The sequence below is a fragment of the Drosophila subpulchrella genome, chromosome 2L (assembly GCF_014743375.2).
Source record: "Drosophila subpulchrella strain 33 F10 #4 breed RU33 chromosome 2L, RU_Dsub_v1.1 Primary Assembly, whole genome shotgun sequence".
Taxonomy (NCBI): domain Eukaryota; kingdom Metazoa; phylum Arthropoda; class Insecta; order Diptera; family Drosophilidae; genus Drosophila; species Drosophila subpulchrella.
Window position 1 is genome coordinate 5,365,660 of NC_050610.1, and position 19,695 is coordinate 5,385,354.

Here is a 19,695-nt window from a genome sequence, read left to right on the forward strand (position 1 = left end):
GACTAAGGAGTTGCATAGAAAAAGAATGGTACGTGAATTTATATATATTGTAATATTATTTAGTTATAATTTTCCTTTTCCTTATACAGGCCTTTATAATCCCCCAAGAGGAAGAGCCGACCACGTAGCCGGAAACCGTTGCCGACATAATGAGCCTAGTAATGGACTAGTCCTTCCCGGACCTATTTGAATAAACATTTATTCATTATATATTCATTATATTTATGTTATTTATTTTTTGTTTCGGTAAGCCGAAGACACCCGAAAAGAAAGGCAAGTCAAGACGGAAGCTAAGTTTTAACGTTTACCGCCTTGTACAGACACTTTAACTCACTCATCCGAACAACTTTGAGGACCAGGACTCCACAGTCAGAACAACGGCGAGGACTTGGAGACAAGTGGCTCCACAGTCGAAGACAACACGGATGCCGAAGCAGAGGAGACCCTCACCGACAAGCAAAATAAAGAAAATGAAGTTGCTGAAATAATGCAACGCCTTTATGGGCAAATGCCTAAAACAGAAAGCGATGACAGGAAAGCCATCACAAAAAGTGGTATACTGATAAATACAAAAGTCAAGAAAAATTTACAATGAGCTTGACCCTAATCGATAGGTTCGCCATTGGCCATAATTAGTAAAATTATTTATCTTTAAGATGGGTGGTCATAAAACCTGAAGGAATAACTGGCGGTGGCGGACAAGCTGGACAAATTCGGGGCCCAACTAATGGACGAACCACAGATGGGAGAAATGTTGAAGGACGCTGAGAGGACCCAACTGGCGGACCATTCGTTTATGTAGTAATTATCTCTAAATAAAATATATTTGTTCATGAAAAATGGCATACTTTTATTTGACTTCGGTCTTGGTCCGAAAGAGACGCGACGATTCCGAAGAAACCCATAGATTTTTTGGTTTAAATCATCGAGGGGATGATCGCCTTGTTGGCTGTAGAAAAAAATGAATCGCTCTTCATGTGCAAATGCCTAAAACAGAAAGCGTTAAAATAATGCAAAACAACGAACTTCTTCTAAACGAGATGACTTTGATAAGGAAGCAAAATCAGACTTTAGCTGGTTAACTAAAATATTGGCAATCCAATTTAGAGACGCCCTTTAAAGAAAATTGCGCCTTAAAAAAGACTATAAAAGATTGGTCTCCAGAAAATATTTCCCCTGAAACGGGTAAAAACTATGAACATTGTTTTGGCTAAATATAAGTTCATGAAAAACAAATTGGATGGCGAAATGGCCATCCTAGAGTACAGAGCTACAAGGGATGAATTCCTATTTTATTGATACAAAAGATTTTATAACTGCCATAAAATAATTGAAAAATGCGTTGGGGAATCAAATCTTATGCCTACTGGCTTGGTGCACTGGAGCCGTGGGAGGAAAGCCATCCTTAGGTATTTTATCAAAGTCACGATCTTCTGTACCGCCATTCTAACAGGTACCACTATAAGTGTTATACTGATAAATGCAAAAGTCAAGAAAATAAGACAATGAGCTAGACCCTGATCGATAGAGCCTAGGCAGTTGACCAAGCAGTTAGCGACGGTACAGCCTGCGGTCCTCGACCTACATTCGCCATTGGCCGAATTAATAAATAATTAGTAAAATTATTTATCTTTAAGGTCATAAGACCTGGAGGAATCGTCGCGGAAAAAGAGCTTTGCGTGAGGACAACTGTATTTAATAACTGGCGGTGGCGGACAAATTCGGGGGCCAAACAAACCACAGAAATGTTGAAGGACGCTGAGGGGGCCCAACTGACGGACCATTCGTTTATATATTAATTATCTCTAAGGCTTAGAGTCTAAAATGAAATATGTTTGTTTCTGAAGAATTGCATTCTCTTATTCGACTTCGGACTTGGTCCGAAAGAGGCGCGACGATTCCAATCGGGACCATAGTATTTTTTATTGGTTTAAGTCATCGAGGGGCTGATCGCTTTGCTAACTGTAGCAACACCATATTGACCATAGACAAGACTCAAGTGTTTCATCAGTTGCTGTGTGTTGCCTAGGGAAGGATGGCCGACGATAGCCCGGAGTAATCGAAATAAACGATTGTAATCGCAAAAATACCAAAGACTCGCCCAAGAATTTTTTTTTCGCACACCTCTAGACTAATTCAGCATTTTTTATTTTGATTTATTTACATAAATAATGCACGATTTGATGCAAATGGCGCCTTGCCAGGAAGGACATAAGCCTTGAAAAAGAGCATTGCGAACATTTTTTTAAGACGAGATTAATTGCTGAGTTTCGAGCCGTTGAAAAGCTCATTGGGCCTGCATCAGCAATCATTTCCTTATGACGGGCGCCATTGGAGTTGAAAAGCATTTCCTTCTCAATAAAATCCCAAAACGCCAAGTACAAAAACAACCCAAACTCCTAGAAAGTACTTAAAAACCCTGGAATACTAAAATGAATTGCGTGTGTGGTCCCATTTTTCGCTGAACCGAGTTGTACCGACTTTTCCCGTCTCTTTCTAGCACTTCAATTCGATCAGACCAATAGTCTTTGAATGTTATATTCTTCTGGCCCTTTAGCCGGACGTTTCGCATTTCAATCGCGATTTTCTCAAAGCGACAACTTGGAGGCAGGTTGACATGATAACTCAAGAAGAACCGAATCAATTAAAATTTTTTGTCACATATTTATCGCCTCAAAACGACCGAAGGATTGTGAAATATATTATACTTAAAAATATACTATTTTTAAAAAATTAAAAACGGAAAAATAGTTAAAAAATATTATTTGGTTTTTCAAATTTCAATTAAAATTTTTGTCCCATATCCTTCGTTTAACAGTAGTAAAAAATTAACAAACTAAAAAAAATGGATCCTTGAGAGCTCGAACTCACACCTTTCAGACTTATGTATGTATGTTCACTAGTGTTCTCAACACTTCACATGGTTGATTAAAACGTGCAACAAATGACTTAAAAAACTAACATTTTGTTGGTTGTGTTTCCGCCATAACCGCCATAACTTTTTAATAAAGATTGATTTCCCCTCGCCAACTTTGTCATCTCTCGTGTCTCGGTCAATATTGAGGACAAATGCCGAAATCTTTTTTGAGGGAAAACTAAAGTCATAATGCATTACCAATGCATTTGTACTTATTCTTTTTCTGATGCAAATTTAGGCCATTTTGTGTTCTTTTTGTATTATAAAAAGTTTAAGTGCTAGAAGTTAATGAGTTACATCCAATTAAAGCTTATTAAGTCTATTAATTGCTGCTAAATTATGAAACTTTTAAATTTGTTATACTTTTTTCAGGCAAGTTAAACATTCTACAGTTTAAAAAACACAAGTATATACAAATAGTTTAATTATATTAATTATTATTAATTACATTCTAAATTTCCCACACAATCAAGTTAACTTAAAAGCGCAACCCCCAAGAAAAGAAACACTGAAAACTCCAAAAATTCATAGTAATTGAATCTTAATCTAAGAATGGGATTCTTGGAATCTTACTACTAGCACGACCTTGTAGACCTCTAATATTAAAAAAAAATGTATTTCACCCTTAGGCACTTACGTTTGATTAAATATAAAAAAACCCATAAAGGAGGCAGCATCCCCATGACAAATCAAGCGCACAGAATATCCCCAGAAATTCAGAAAACTGATAATAATATGAATTTGTGTGAAGATGTGAAGAACCGAGAGTGAAAACCAGGTAGACAATCTCCAAGATCCTGCGCGGCAGAGGCCAAAGCGAAACAATTTCCGATCGGTCAACTCAGCGGCTGTTTCCCCGATGTTTGTCGGCTCCGACGTCATACGCATTTCATCCACAGAGCCCTGAACATCGCAACGCTTTGTAGAACTCGCCGTAAGTAAAAAGTATAAATAAACACACATATGTATCGCGGCTGTGGTTGCTTTTGTTGCTGCAGCTACTTTTGTTGTTGTTTGTGCTGCTGGTAAATTTGAAATTGGCGCTCTGCCGCTGATCCGGCAACTCCGTGTGCTCCACTCAACGCACCCACACAGAAAGAGCTCCAAAAAACCCAAGCACAACGGTACTCTCTTTGGCTCTCTCGTTTTGTTTTGATACTATATAAAGAGGCCATACGTATATGTATGTAGCCTAAAGCGCTCTCCGATTCGATGCCATATAGTCTATAACTCGCTCTCGATCCGATGCCAATCAAATTCGCAACGCGAAAGAAAGCAGACGTCGCACGGGTACTATGCGAACTGTAGATTACAAATTCATTTGAGTTCAACACAGAATAACTGCGCGTGTAAAGGCAATTTTTGCAAGACAATTAAAAAGCAAGGTAGTGAGAAATAAATGGAATATAGTGCCCAAACTTAAAGCAAAGAAGCTGCAATTAAAAAGAAATTGAAAAAGGAAGCTGTGCTAAAGGGGAGATAAAAATCTCCCCATGTGTGCTTGAGTGTGTGTGTGTGGTGTGCGGGTGAAACAAACGTGAAGAGGCAATAAAATCGTTTATCAAACTGCAAAATCAAAAATAACCAACCATAGTGAAACCGTAATTTTTATGTTTCTGTGGCTACACTTGTATGTAAAATTATTAACTTTAATCTACAAAATTATTGCGTTTTCACTTGTTCGTTGAAGTCCATATGTTTGTTTCACTCGCACTTGGAGCGAGCAGATGAGCGCTTAGTGTGCGTGTGCATGTGAAGGAGAGAAAGAGCGACAGAGCGCTCAAGACTGAGCTCAAAAGCAAAGTTCAAAACGAAACAAGAAAATATATATATGTGTGTGTATATATAACATATATATATATATATATGTATTTACAGCCCAACTGAGAGAGCCCGGAAAAGCACGAAAATGCCGAGCCCAACAAAAGCAGCGGAGGCAGCAACAAAGGCAAAAGCAACAAGTGACTGCAGCTGCAGCGCTGCCAGTGTTGAGCAGCGTGCCCCCGCAAACGCAGCTAACCCCTCACCCTCACTACCCACTAGCGGTAAATTTGGCGGCAAAACAGAAGATCAAAAAGCGGCCGCCATTAACAAGCAAAAGGAATTTTGCGTGCCAAACGAGACCAGCGACTCGGGCTTCATTTCCGGCCCCCAGTCCTCGCAGATCTTCAGCGAGGAGATAGCCCCCGACTCGGAGGAGCAGAAGGATCAGCAGAAGGATACGAAACAGGACCAGGAGGAGCCCCGCAAAGTACAGCCCGTCGTCCTCGATTCCGGCATAATCGACGAAGAGGAGGACCAGGAGGAGGAACAGGACAACAAGGAGGAGGAGGAGCACCAGGACCCCAGCGTCGATCCAATGCGACTCAAACACAGCGCGGACACAGGCATCCCACAATGGACCGTCGAAAGCCACCTGGTCAGCCGCGGCGAACAGCTCAACAATCTCGGCCAGAGCAGCACCCAGATCTCCGGTCGCAGCAAGGTCCAATCCTCCACAGCCAGCACCACCGCGAATCAGAATCCCACGGGATCAGGAGCCACCTCATCCGCTCCGCCCAGCAGCATCAACAACTTGAACGCCTGGGAGCAGTTCTATCAGCAAAACGACGACGGCGACACGTAAGTAAACTAAATGGGAAACCCGCTTTCGAAGCAAATAGTCAGAAGAAGTTATCGTTAGGTTTAGTATAAAACATAAATATAGCTGCCCATGCTATAAATAGGTTTATATTTTAATTTAAATGAAAATAAATCAGAAGATAACCATTGAATTTAACAAACCTCAAAACTAAAAAATTAAATTGTGTATTATAAAGGTCACTGGACTTATAAATGCCAATTTAATTTTTAAATCAATGCAGAAATACTGCTGATTCTTCCAAATACAAACTAACTTATTGATAACTTAAATTATTTGGGTAATTTCCCAAGGATGATTTAAACCCCCTTGGCAGTACAAAGGGCACTGGACTTTTGGAACAGAAGAACAGAAATATTTCGTATTATATTCTATTATTATGCTCAATGTGACCTATAGATAACATCAAAGCGGATTTACTGAGGTTTTTTTTAAATTTTGGGAATTTTCCAGGCATGATTTATGGCCTTATAACAGCTTAACCTAATGCCTAGGAATTATCAATGCCAAGTTCTATAACATGCATTTATTATAAAAACCTTAGAAACATGTTTACCTACAAAATAATTTTAAATATGTTATCAACCCTAGTCAAGTTGTTTTTTGGTCAGATTTGGGAATAACAAATCGTCTATATATAGGCAACCATTAAAAGCGAATAATCTTTGAATAAACATTATGCATAGTCACTGAACGAGAATTGCTTCTTAATAAGTATAGCGAATATAAATAAATTTTGTCAATTTCTTCAATGATAGGCTCTAAAATTAGTCGGTTTATGACAAAATGATTAAGGGAGAATACGAATTTAATTTTGGGAAAATTCACGTGATGAATGCGATTATAGATTTTCAGCACAATCTTTGAATCATTGTTGAATCAAGTTTCTTTGAACTTATACGTGCTGTATTTCCGATGAGAATCTCAAAATTTCCCAAAATAAAAGAGACCCCGCGACATTGCACTGACCACCAAGCGAGCTAAGGGGAGAGTTTCGTGAATCACTCAAAGACCATTGTCTGAGGCGAGAAACGCGACTGACACATGTGTTTTAGTCAGGCTTCGGGGTTTTCCTGGTATGTGGGCAGGTACGGGAACAGGTTTTTCGGGGCACCTCTTCTTTCTTCACATTACTTTGTCTCTACTTAACTTACTTGGGTTTTTACGCCGCCACATGGCAGACGACAAGTGTACAGGAAGGGAAGAAAGTGCGGGTGCCGAGCGGCAGGTAAATAAACCCACAAATTCATGTTGTATCTTTTGCTCTGTCTCTTGTTTCAGACCTCTGCACCTGGCCTGTATTTCGGGATCCGTGGACGTGGTGGCAGCCCTAATTCGCATGGCCCCGCATCCGTGCCTGCTGAACATCCAGAACGATGTGGCCCAGACTCCCCTTCACCTGGCCGCCCTCACGGCCCAGCCGAATATCATGAGGATACTGCTACTGGCTGGAGCTGAGGTAATATTCAGTAGAATTCTTAAAGAACCGCTTGAAAACACTCATCTTTTATAAAATGTATACCTTTTGAGTACCTCAAGTAACTAAAGATTTGTGCCGAGCTGTAAGCTTGTTAATCATTAACCATTATTAACAGCTGAAATTCATTCACAATTCTCTTTAACTCAACATTTAAACTTTATCAACCATTTCAATCCAAAAATACTACAATTCCTTCGTATAATTACTCATTTGAATAGCCCACGGTGCGCGATCGTCATGGAAACACAGCCCTGCATCTTTCCTGTATCGCCGGGGAGAAACAGTGCGTCCGGGCCTTGACAGAGAAGTTTGGAGCCACGGAAATCCACGAAGCCCACCGACAATACGGACATCGTTCCAACGATAAGGCAGTGAGCTCTCTGAGCTACGCCCGACTCCCCGCCGATCTGGAGATTCGCAACTATGATGGTAAGTGAAGGCAAATATGTATCTATTATATTTATTAGCAAGGCAAATGGTAACCACAAGTTATATGCGTTCCAAAAATGTAGGAATTTGTTCGCTCTAGTGAATTGATTATTTTTGGCCCAGCATTTTCCGCCATTTATCATGAGAATTATGAATCTGTGCCAAAAGTGTACACAATATATAGCTCTATATATAACTGATGTCCCGCCAACGGCTAGCCACAATGCGAGACATTGTCGTCTGCCATATAGAATGTATATACGTTATAGACGTGCATACACATGGTTATAGGCTATGGACGCCTTTGAGCAGATGCCAAAAATACATTGGCCTCCCCAACACATTTCGCCTGAATTTTTCGCTCATCAAATGGTTAAAGCAACAACCTCCCTCCGCCCCCTTCCCATTGCTATTCCCATTTGCGTTATTGATTAACCAAAATAAACGAAAAACGCAAAGAACATTGGCAAAGTTTCAGACGTCAGCAAAGTATAATAAAAACGATTTTATACAAGGATAGGTAAATATTTATTTGTTTGGCGGATGGAGAATCTGAAACTAATTTACGTAAGGCTCTTTTCGAAATGGAAATTCATTGATTTGCTTTGTTTCACCCGCTCGACTTAATTCCGAATGCATTGCATCGAGGAAATAATCTTAAATGAAATTTATTTTCCATGCGTAAAGGCAGGCGTGTCCCATCATTAACATTTGTTTCCTTATTTGATTTTGTTCTGTATTCGCGGACCAGAAATCGAATTATCGATTTGAAAGCTACTGCCACCCACACAAATTGTATTTCATACGTAGGAGTAATCGAAAAGGGTTCTATATTTAAATTTTCATTAATAATGCATGCTTTGTAGCACACTGAACGCTAGTTTGAACTAGTAAATTACTTATTATGACATAATTCTAATTATTTTCTAAAAAAAGATTTAGAAAATATTCAAATTTAAATTTGAATTCAAGGGAAAGTAAAAGTTTTGTAATTATCGGTGGAACTCCTCCAGTGAGGTTAATAAACTTGTCAGAAAGTGTTGCAAAATCAAAGTTATTTGCTTTTAACCTTTCGTTTGTTTAATCGATTTCTATTGGCCTTTTGCCTCTCAGGTTTTTTGCTATGTATAACCTTGCCAAAAATAAAATCCGAACTCGTGAGTGGCAAACATTTGGTGAACAAACATTTTTTTTGTAACCGTCGGCCAGCCTTAAGCAGTGCCAACCGGTTTGGAACTTCACAAAACAGCTGCTCCGCATATTGTGGATATATAGATGCTATATATAACCTGCTCATACAAGACACATAATGTATTTCGGCTAGCCAAAAGCAACAGCGCAGACATTTCCGACAAAAACTATTAAAAACCGACAAAGCAAAAAGAAACGAGACGGTCGGACGCTTTTGAGCATTTTGCCTTTTTGAAATCTCTGGGTTTTCCCACTGCCACAGCATTAAATTCGAAAGCAATTTAAATTATTCGGGGCGGGATTTTGGGGGCAGCTCTCTGTGTACACGAGGCAGATTACTATGTAAACACCAGAACCTAGCAATATGTGGACCATTTCCCAATCTACTCCAGCATTGACGTCAGCATCTCTGTCCCTGAGGTATAAACACACCCCCAGATCTCAACAGATTGTTCTAGTTCTCTCCGGCAACATCCATCCTTTTTAAAGTGCTTTAATCAATCCAAATCGGGAAAAAAATACATAAGGGTTTGGCTCCCTATAGAATACGGTTTTTAGGATAACGTTCTTATGATATATGTATTTATAAATATTTATTTATATTTTTGCGTCAGTGCTCCCTGTGGGACAATTACCATCATTTTTTTTACAACTATGGAATTCTAGTGTTGCCTTGCTAAATATAAAGTCATTCCCATCCGAATTTAAAAATGTTAGACATTCCCTTCTAAATTAGATAAAATGCAACGGAAAATTTTAGCGTTTGCGACAAAAATAGGCCACATTTTCCCTTTTGGCCGAGAGCCAAGCAAGAGCAGACTTTAAAAGAATGCACCAGAAGAAAAACAAATAATACTAATGAAGTAATGATAGCAATAAGCCGATTAAAGGCGCAGACAAAAACGGAAATTGGGAAAGGTTCGTTATCAAAGGCACAGAGGCCACCTCCGAAATAATATTTCTGTACTTTCTGGAAATCCCCACTAAAGTAATTATGGGGCCGACCAAGCGGCCGTTACTGGGCCGTAATCCATTTTTGGGCCCTCATTAACGCGCTTGGCACGCAACTGGGAAATGGACTGCTATTATATAAATAAACGCACGCAAGGCTCTCTAGGACGGGCTCTATAAATAGTATAGGACTTCCTTCCCTAGTTCATTTCGCTTGACAACTTTGTTTGCCCGCTTTTTGGAAAACCAAGAATGCCAGAAATTCCCACTGTTGATAGTAAACACGATTGTGACACGGTTATCTGTAAAAATAAACTATTTTCGCGGTACGAATTTCGTGACGCCAATATCAAGCCGGGTTTTATAAATTTCGAAGGAAATCCTACTGTGGACTCTGCATTAATTCCAATAAATAACGTAGAATTTCCCGCGGGGCATGGGGAAGACAGAAAAACGTCTGGTCTTATCGGTCTCTTGGTGAGCAATAAACAAATGCCGGGTTAACCGAACCAGGGAATTTCAGAACCACACATTTGTCCTGCATGTGTGGCGTTTGGTACTAGTACATATCTTTATTTAAGCGAAGAACCCATGAAATCTGTGGCCTGGCAACTGAAATCACAATTAAGAGCAGTCATTCCCGTACTTCCCCGGCTGATAAGCTGGCAAAAAGCAAATGAGATATGTCCAGCGGTGTTCGATCGTCAGCAGACATTGCTAACTGGAAATCGTGCGTTATCAGCACCGAGGAAAACCCCACAGGTGGTCGTTTACTGTGCGATTATATGATACACTCCACATTCAGCGCTTTCTAACGCCCTGGCCCCCTTTCGCATTAAAGAAGATAACTGGCCATTTTATCAGGGTGCAGGTTTTACCGCTCGAATATTACGCTATTCGCCAGGGATTTTAGCCATATGTGTAGTAAAGGTCTCGTGCTCTAAAAAAATGAGAACCGTAGAAACCCGCTGTTAAACGATGAGTAGACAGAATTTCTGAAAAACCTAAACAGCATTTGCGCACCTTTCAAATTACTACATAAAGAATCAGCAATATGATGAATGGGAAAGAAATAAGTGCACAACGAGCGTCACTGGGATTCTATAGGCAAACAACTTGAACTTTCGACTGCACCTGTTACTGGTACTAGAATATCGAATGGAGACCTACCAAATGGGCCAAGTTTACTTAGCCTTACACCATCGAAAACCCGTTTTTGGTATTAATTGAGTGTTCGCTATTTATTGACATCTCAGATCTACGACATTCTGGAATCTGTCGACTGTTAATGAGCTTACATCGATGCATATAGTGCCCATAAACAACAACAAATTAGTCATGACAATTGACAGAGACACAAGGTTAAATCGGGACTCTCCCGTTTTCGCAGCTGCCTTGATTGGGCTATAGTATACCCGCTGAAGAGATCCCATATCTCACTTTCAAAAGATTCAGCCTTTACGGAAAACGGATGTCGGAAATCATTTTGATAAACCATTGACTGAGGACTTTTTAAGAATCAGCTCAGATTGCGAGTTTTGCGAAGATCTTAAAGTTCATTCACTTTAACGGACAACAAACAAGGTTAACTACGTTTTTAAAACGGAAATGTGTACTTCCCTTTTTTGGCTTTGATCCACTGTCAGCTTTAAATAATCTAAGTGATATCAATCAGTTTTCTGCGTATCAAAGTTTATTGACTTTAAAGTAACTGAAACAACCGTATTCTAATATTTCTCAACAACTTTTAAAAAGTGAGAGATATAATAGATTTAAAGCTATTCAACATAATACTTCCTCATTGAATAACTGCGAGACCTGTGTGCACTTTAAGAATAATACCAGAAACTTACAATGAGCTCATGCTAATGCAAAAAAATAAAAACAAAGTGACGGAAGTGAAGTAACGCAGTGAATAATACCTGACGTTGGAGGAAAATCCTAACTGCAACCGAGTTGACAAACAGAAAAACCTACAACTGATCTCCTTCCAACAATGCTGACCCCTTTGGGATTCTCCACAAATTGAGTGTTGTGTTTTCTTTTTAACTTATTTCTTTTATTTGATATTTTCATTCAGTATCACACGTGGCTGACGATCCCCGGTTGATTTTGGTTGGGTCGGGTGTTATTTGCATTCGCATTCATAGCTCGAAAGAAAGTCAACAAGGCGAATCCGCTGACATAACGATCGAGCGATATGTGGAGGACTGGCCAGGAGGGCGATCATGGGGGGGCGGATTGAGCTGAGCCGAGCTCGAGCTGCTTTCAAAACACTTTCATTGCCAAGTCAGTCGTCGTCGTCGTCGTAGTCATGGCATGGAAAATCCATGGCTTTAATTGTGCTAAATTGTGCTGTTTGTTTTCGCTTCATTTGGCGGCCGGCTGCAGCCCGCCACCTGGGTTTTTCACTTTACTTTAGCTAATTTCCACATTGGGAAAGTTCGAACACATAATGATATGTGTGTACTTTCATATGAGCAAATAAATAACCCATCGGCGCCCAGAAGTCTTGGGGGTAAACAACTTTTAATTTGATATTGTCTTTTCTCCCCGCCTTTGTCTGTTTGTATATTTTTTTGGGAGTATTTGCCAGCCAGTCGTATTTGGACAGTTGCCGTGTGTTTTGATCGACCATGTCTATGTCTTGTGGGCCTAAGTGGGTTTTGTGCCAGGTAATTCCCCCAATGGCCTGGTAACTTCTTTTGGCACGCGTTTGGGGGGAGAACTGGTAACAGCTTTCAGATATTCCCACTCCAATACTGTTTGTAATTGTATAATTATGAATCGGTGACCCAAACCGAAGGACAAATAAGCTGGGGAATACAAGAGATAAATATTGGAAATAAAAAAAAACTGAAACAAAAGCCATACGCGAAAAACCCGTTGTAGAAATACCAAAACTCTGCCCTGACAATAAACTCAATTAATTAAAATTAAGCAAAGACAGCGTTGCGTTTAATATTTGCGCTGTCAATAAATTTATGAACTTTGCGACTTCGGGTGACTTGTGGAGTACTCTCAACTGCGCCGTTGGGTTTTTCTCATAAGGTCGTTGTCGATATCGTTGCCTTTTTGCCGCCTGTGTAAATAGTAACGACATCATATCGTCGTACAGGTTAATGGGTGTGTGATATTGGGGTGCTGCAAGGGGCGGTTCGAGGGGCGATCGGATCAAGTGGGCGGTGGTGGTGCCGTTTGTGAAAGTGTTTAGGTGGTTAAGTGCCGGGCAAATAGAATTTCCCATAATGCGCAGTTATAAACGATTTCATAACGGCCATTAGTTGCTAAAGCCCGAATCCGATTGCAGTTATAACCACTGCAAAAACAAATACTTTCAAAATTCTGTTGTTTTCCCAAGGCAGGCAATTGACAATTTGATTTTCTTTGTCCAAAAGATCTAATCTATTCTACTTTTTGTTATCTCAACTGCGCGCTGTTTTTTCTAGTTCGAGCTTGTCTTTTTCGAGGCGTGACATCAAGCTTAAAAATATTCCCAAGGAGATAATATTTTTGTGAATTTGTCAGAAAAGTTATGCCCCAATAAAAGTATAAAGCTTAAAATATTTGTGACAATTGAACCCATTAAAATTTCAATTGCTTGTATAAATTGAAACGAAACGTTCAGATTTAATACGATTTTCGACCGGTACAAAACATGCTAAAATCGGTTATATCTAATTATTGAGCAATCGCCGCGATCATTTCTGGTCTAACTGCTTTCTGTAGACGTGTCTTCGTCTCAGACTTGCTGGCTAAGAGAACGGATTATAAGCTGGGGATCTTGTGACGCAGCCTTTTGTCCCGCGATGGGGAATTCCCAAGAGCAAAACAAAGTTTGAAACAAACTTTTGTGTTTCATATTTCATGTTTTATACTGGCACTGGCCGTTCGTCTATTAATATCTAATATCGCTGTGTATACATGGGTCTTTAATCGTATGCTAACGATTGGCACGTTGCTGTGCTGAAAAGGCAACAACAATGAGGATTGTCTTTTACTAGCTCATCGGCTTCTCTTTTAGTTAGTCGAGCTTAAAAATCTCCATGTGGTCATCGTTATTTTTATCTTGTGACACAATTGTTGCTTTTGTAAGCTGTCAAGTCCGAGATTAACAAAAAAAAAACATAAAAAACTGGACTGCCGGCTTTCTTGGGCCGCTTTCTTTTGCAAAAACAGATTTGGGTTTTCAAAATCCCGTGAGTACTTAGGTTTTTTAATCTTTGTACGATAACCTCAATCGTTTTATTGTTTTTCCAGAGTTCCCCTGAGGTTATCTCTCCTTTCAAATGACTCACGGGTGGAATTTTTAGTGTATTACCACAGATAGTTCTCGGCTTAAAGACAACAACAGTACCTTAGCGGAAATCTCTGACTGGCCATGTAAATGTGTGCGATTCATGCAAATGTGCCAACTGTTTGTGTGTGAAAGTCAATCAACAGCACGTGTAGCCCAGCCGCAAAAAAATAAAACTACAAAAAACCGGGCAAAAATATGGCAAAAGCAGTAACAGCAACAACCACTACGTCAACTAATCATAAAGCCATAAAAGCGAAGGCATGGGATACAAAAACAAACAGAAACTAAACAATTCACCTTTGTTTTCAGTCTTTTTTTAGTTTCTTAGTCGTTTGATCTGTATGCGAACAACAACTCGATCTGAAAATACGAGATTCAATTGAGGAAGAATCTGTAGAAGCAGTCGAAAACGGAATAGAATGAAATAGATAAAACCTAACTCGCTTAATTTATTTACTTCAGTTTGCTTTAGTTAACATTTTTTTTGTAGAAAGATGGGTATGGGTCACACTATTTAGAAACCATTACTCAAAGAGTCATGTAAACTTTTTGTTTCATTGTTATACTACACATTTTTTTATTAAAATGAACCTCTGATAAAAGCCGAAAGCATCCGCAAACAAGATAGAAACTGAATGAAACATGATTAGAATTCGCCTCGTTGCTCTTCCCAAAATGTCAATTGAATTATTGCACATTTTTTATTATTATTTTTAAGCACTTGTGTTGGTGTATCCATATATCAGATTTCTATATGCTCAAACCAATTTGAACTTGAGCAAACTTGTTGCCGAAGCAGAAACCCAAAAGCCAACTTTGTATTTGGTTTGTTAACTTAACTTAACGCCAACTGTTGGATTTTTTTGTATTTTATTTTGTTGTTTTTTTCCCGCTTTACCTCGTCACTCGCCTTTGTTGTTATTGCTGCTGTTTTATTGTGGGAATTTCTTGGGTTTTTCAACGCACACCAATGCCTGGCGATCGGGCACACAGATACTCGCATGCGAAGTCAACGGGTTGTCATATTGTCTTATAAGGCAAAAGCCTCCACTTGGCACCCAGCCCCCCCTTTTGGCGAAAACCCCCTTTAGCCACCCAGCCGACCATTGTCGTAATCAAAGCTTTTTTGTTCGTATTATAAAACGCTACTTGTTTTACAACGGAAAGCTGTTTTTTTGCACTGAGGTAAAGCTTCGGCACAGGGATCGAGTTTCATTCATAAACACAGCTTTTTCGATCCACAATGGTGGTTATAGTATGCAAACTGAAAGTATTGATTGATACACTCATATTTTTAAACACGTTTAAGCTTTTTTATAATGAGTAACTATCGTACCACTCTTGGTCATTAGTATGACGAGTATCAATAAGCATTTTTATGTCGCCCTGTGGTGCAAAAGGTGTGATGAACTTAAGATTTGAAAATGTTTACCAACTCTGGCGTTTGTTCTTTGTTTATATATTTTTAAATTCATAGTACAAAATATAATATGTTAGTAATATAAAATAAGAAACCCTTTTTAATAACCTGAAACAGTTTTCTAACCAAAATCTACCTTTTTTCATTCCAGGAGAGCGCTGTGTTCATCTGGCTGCCGAGGCGGGACACATCGATATCTTACGCATTTTGGTATCCCATGGAGCCGACATTAACGCTAGGGTAAGTTTAAAATTGAGTAATAGCATACTAATAAGCATACTAATGACGAACTATCGTTTTTACAGGAGGGCAAATCGGGCCGCACACCTCTGCACATTGCGATCGAGGGCTGCAACGAGGATCTGGCCAACTTCCTGCTCGACGAGTGCGAGAAACTCAACCTGGAGACGGCAACCTTCGCCGGATTGACGGCCTACCAGTTCGCGTGCATCATGAACAAGTCGCGCATGCAAAACATCCTAGAGAAACGCGGAGCGGAGACCGTAACGCCTCCAGACAGTGACTACGACAGTAGCGATATCGAAGATCTAGACGATACGAAGGTGAGCGTCAGTGCTTAAGAAAATGTACCAAGAAAAGATCATTGGGATCGTAGAGCGTAAGACACAATTTGAAATGGGCCACCACCAGCTTCCAAAATGTTCAAATCTAAATAAGAAAGGAGTCCCAAGCTGAACTGGTATTCAGTTGGAAAACAAATTGTTACACTTGAGCAAATAACTATTGTAACACTTATGTATTGTTAACCAAAAAAAAATTAACAAAGAAAAACAAAAGAAAAGCAAACAGCAGAAGAGCAGCAAGTAAATAAAATATCCGCACATATTTGATTAGGGGATCTATGTTTTAGTAGAGCCCATTAAAAACAAATCGAACCAATAATGCTGGTTGTAAACGCCGTTTGCAACTAGCTGTACCAACCGTAGATAAATACTTATTGTCAGGACATCTTGTGTGCGTTCTAAAATTGAAATTCTTCTATACTCGTAAGGGAAATGCACTGTACCATTTTATATTATATTAAGCTGTCCAATGTAAAACTCTATGTTTGTTGCTATTTCTCTTCACCTACTTCTATGTATTGTGTGCCTGTGTTCGTATGTTTGTAATTTTGTATGTGCGTGCGAGTGTGCGTGAATAAACCAACTAATATTTTATCATTAAAAAGTGGAATCATAAATCGTAGTACTAAGTTAGCTAAATCTAATTGATGTTTTCATGTTCTGACTGAAATGATGTTGCAAAATAAATATTTTACTCTACAAAAAATTTGCATAAAAATCGGTAATTGAAATTTAATTTGATGTTGTATGGATCTAAAAGGTTTGTAATTCTGTCTAGACTTGAAACTTTTCTTTCTTTATTATTTACTTGTTCTTGTTATGTTGTTTGCTTATTTTGTGGCTTGTTGTGGCTCTTGTTTAAGAGATTAAAGTTTTACCTAACACATAATTGTTAACTTTATTTTAACCTGCTTTTTGCGACCCTTTTGTACTTACAGATGTACGATCGCTTTGGCGATCCGCGCTACTTTGTCAGCTACAACGGTGGCAATCCCATGACAGTTGCCTGAATGCCCCACCCAATCTGTACATACGACTTAGACTAAACATACACGTTATGATTAACACAACCCGAATTCCCGACCTGGTTTAATTGCTGTTTTCAAAAGCACGCCTTTCCTGCCCAGAAATGTTTGCACATTGACACACGTTCACAAACAGATTCAGGAACTGGAACATAATGTACTTACTATCCCAGCAAGTGGAAGACCGAAACGAATTGAATTGCTTGTGTTAACGATAGTATTTAGAGCGAAATAAAGCATACAAGGATGCAGAATGTCAAGCATTTTATTTATACGCACACAAACTTAACTCTAAGAAATAAAAGTAATTGACAAAATTGTATTATCCATATATCGTCGGTGGGGGCACATATTGAAAGAACTATCCATAAATACAAGATTACGAAACATGGAACGGGAACTAATAAAAAGGCAAAGCATTCAAAATATAATTGTCTAGTCTGGAAAGGACGGGGGAAAACAGCTCCGCCCGTGAAACATAACTTCTTAATTTAATAAAGGGCTAAACAGTTCTAGTCGGATAAATCCTCTTTAACGGATGCTCTGCCGGAAGACGCTCTGTTTGGCCTTGCTGTTCGAAACAGATTTTTTGGCCGCCAAAGGATCGGGGGCAAAACAGTTCCACAGGCGCAGGGTTTCGTCGGCTCCAGCACTGATTACGGTGCTGCCATCCGGGGACATGGCCATCTGCAGGACACGTGATGTATGCCCAGTCAAATCGGCTTGCTTCACCATGGTTGGATACTTCCAAATTGTCAGTTGATTGTTGGCAAATCCATGGGCGGAGATAAGTTCCCTGTAGTGCCGCGAGAACAGCAGCGAGCAGACCTGTGACTTGGAGTCCACCGATTTCATCAGGGTGCCGTTGTTCACATTCCAGAACTTGATGCAGCGATCGGCGGTGCCACCGCCAGAGGCCAAAGTGCTCGGTTGCCAGGGACACCAGGCCAAAGCACGCACTGCTGCCTGATGATCGCTGAATTTGTGCAGAGGATCACTGGCAGTTCCCACTCCACTGCTGGCCGCAGACCACACATTCACCAGATTGTCATTGCCTCCGCTAGCCAGATACTTGAAATCCGTGGACCACTTCAGGCCGCAAACCTCCTGCGTGTGACCGGCCAAGGACGACAGCTTGTGCTCCCGCGAACGCACGTCGTGGTGGACAATGGTGCCGTCCCGACTGCCAGAAGACACCAAGAACGAATTCCAGGCCAGGGACCCCACTCGGGCGCTGTGACCATCCATCACTCGCAGTCTCTTCACCTTGGAGCAGTCCCACAGCTCCACGGCACCGGTGCTGTTACCGATGGCCAGGATCTGACCCTCTTGGATCCACGACAGAGACCCTGCATAGTCGCCCTCCTCAAATTCCGCGAGCTGCTCGATGTTTCCAGTCTGAGCATTCCACAAATAGACGCAACTGCCCAAGGCGACGGCCACGATGTTGTCAGCACTCCAGTCCATAAGATTGAGATCTGAAAAGGATAATTTATGAGAAATATTGAGTTCAATAGTTTGTTACGAACATTTTAGAATTATTTAAATTAAATAAATTAATAAAAAATATATAATAAACATTAGATTTTTCTGCAAAGCATCTTATTTTTGGAAATGCAATTACTTAAAAGCATCATCTAAAGATTTGTCTCCCTATACTCAGAATTCTGATCACGAAGAAATAGAGATAATCTATTGTAACAAATAAATAAATCTAGTATAAACCTACAGTAATCGTTGATAAAATCAGGAGCATCCAGAATTCTCTCGGATGTGGTGGGTATATAGCGTGAGCCACTCTTCGTCGATATGGGCGTTTTAATGGAGTACACCACCTTCAGAGGATTAGTGTGCGTTTCCGGAGCAGCTGGAGCCTTATTTTGGTAGCACAAAATGCGGCCACCTTTGGAATCGCCTATCTGGGCCACCTCGGAGATGAGTTTTTGCCGCTCGCCCTTGTGAGCAGAAGCCTGGACATTGCTCTCGTTGCTGTTACTTGAGGTTGCCTTTTCGTTCTCCTCGTCAGACTCCTTGTTTACCTAAGATCGGAAATAATATTATATCATTTTTATGACAAAATTCCTCGCAAAATAAAATATAATTGACCCTTTGGAGGCTGGAACAAGTTCGTAAATGATTTAAATACTATATAGCTCGTCGTATACTACAAATTACCATATATGACGGGATTATATATATGTATATCCTTACCAGAAAGTGCGCCAACTCAAAGTTGGTGGCCGCCCGGTTTGGGATGAAGCGATCTCCGCCGCCAGGAGTCTTGGTCGGCGTGGTTGTGGACTTCTTGGCCTTGCCCTCGCTGCTTTTTCCAGGTGTCTTCGCGGGCGCCTGGACCCCCGAGAAGCTGGTATTATACGAGACGGACAGAACCGATCGGGTGGTACTGGCACTTCCATTAAGAGACGCCTCCAGCTTCTTCTTCCACCGGGGCGGAGGTCCGCGCGTCTCCCCATCCATGATCAAGGCATTCTGCAAATCGCTTACAAAATTGAACTGAGACATGGTTTTCCGATGTTTTAGGGTGTCAGATAGGTTTTGTATTTATAAAACAATTGTCTATTAATTGCACGAGAGTCGTTTGAACTTCATAGATCACTCAGATCAGATTTTTCTTCGGTTTCCTGGATGCAACATAAATGGCGGTTCGTTTTGGAATTGCAGTGTGACCGCAGGCTGCCTACCTGCAAATGGTATTTTTTAATGGCTGACAAATATACCAGAAAGAACAATTAAAAA

The 19,695-nt window shown here is 40.2% G+C and overlaps 2 protein-coding genes across 2 annotated transcripts; one reads left to right on the top strand and one right to left on the bottom strand.

The window, feature by feature from the left end:
- Positions 1 to 4,146: 4,146 nt before the first annotated feature.
- Positions 4,147 to 17,192, top strand: LOC119548801 (NF-kappa-B inhibitor cactus). Its single transcript, XM_037856378.1, has 7 exons — positions 4,147 to 4,302; positions 4,796 to 5,539; positions 6,840 to 7,017; positions 7,257 to 7,467; positions 15,481 to 15,569; positions 15,635 to 15,892; positions 16,852 to 17,192. Exons 2-7 carry the CDS (start codon positions 4,827 to 4,829, stop codon positions 16,921 to 16,923), a joined length of 1,521 nt encoding a protein of 506 aa, XP_037712306.1. The 5' UTR covers positions 4,147 to 4,302; positions 4,796 to 4,826; the 3' UTR covers positions 16,924 to 17,192.
- Positions 17,186 to 19,617, bottom strand: LOC119548799 (cell division cycle protein 20 homolog). The gene is made up of 3 exons (XM_037856377.1): positions 19,150 to 19,617; positions 18,668 to 18,977; positions 17,186 to 18,416 (listed from the first exon to the last, which is right to left on the bottom strand). The coding sequence occupies exons 1-3, from the start codon at positions 19,459 to 19,461 to the stop codon at positions 17,470 to 17,472; spliced, it is 1,569 nt and encodes a 522-aa protein (XP_037712305.1). The 5' UTR covers positions 19,462 to 19,617; the 3' UTR covers positions 17,186 to 17,469.
- Positions 19,618 to 19,695: the final 78 nt, after the last annotated feature.

Excerpts from the sequence above, each read along its gene's own strand:
- LOC119548801 (XM_037856378.1), top strand. The coding sequence starts at position 4,827 with ATGCCGAGCCCAACAAAAGCAGCGGAGGCAGCAACAAAGGCAAAAGCA. Across the intron at positions 7,468-15,480 it reads GGAGATTCGCAACTATGATG|GAGAGCGCTGTGTTCATCTG; the intron begins GTAAGTGAAGGC and ends TTTTCATTCCAG. Across the intron at positions 15,893-16,851 it reads AAGATCTAGACGATACGAAG|ATGTACGATCGCTTTGGCGA; the intron begins GTGAGCGTCAGT and ends TTGTACTTACAG.
- LOC119548799 (XM_037856377.1), bottom strand. The coding sequence starts at position 19,461 with ATGTCTCAGTTCAATTTTGTAAGCGATTTGCAGAATGCCTTGATCATG. Across the intron at positions 18,978-19,149 it reads TTGAGTTGGCGCACTTTCTG|GTAAACAAGGAGTCTGACGA; the intron begins GTAAGGATATAC and ends TTCCGATCTTAG. Across the intron at positions 18,417-18,667 it reads TGATTTTATCAACGATTACT|ATCTCAATCTTATGGACTGG; the intron begins GTAGGTTTATAC and ends TATCCTTTTCAG.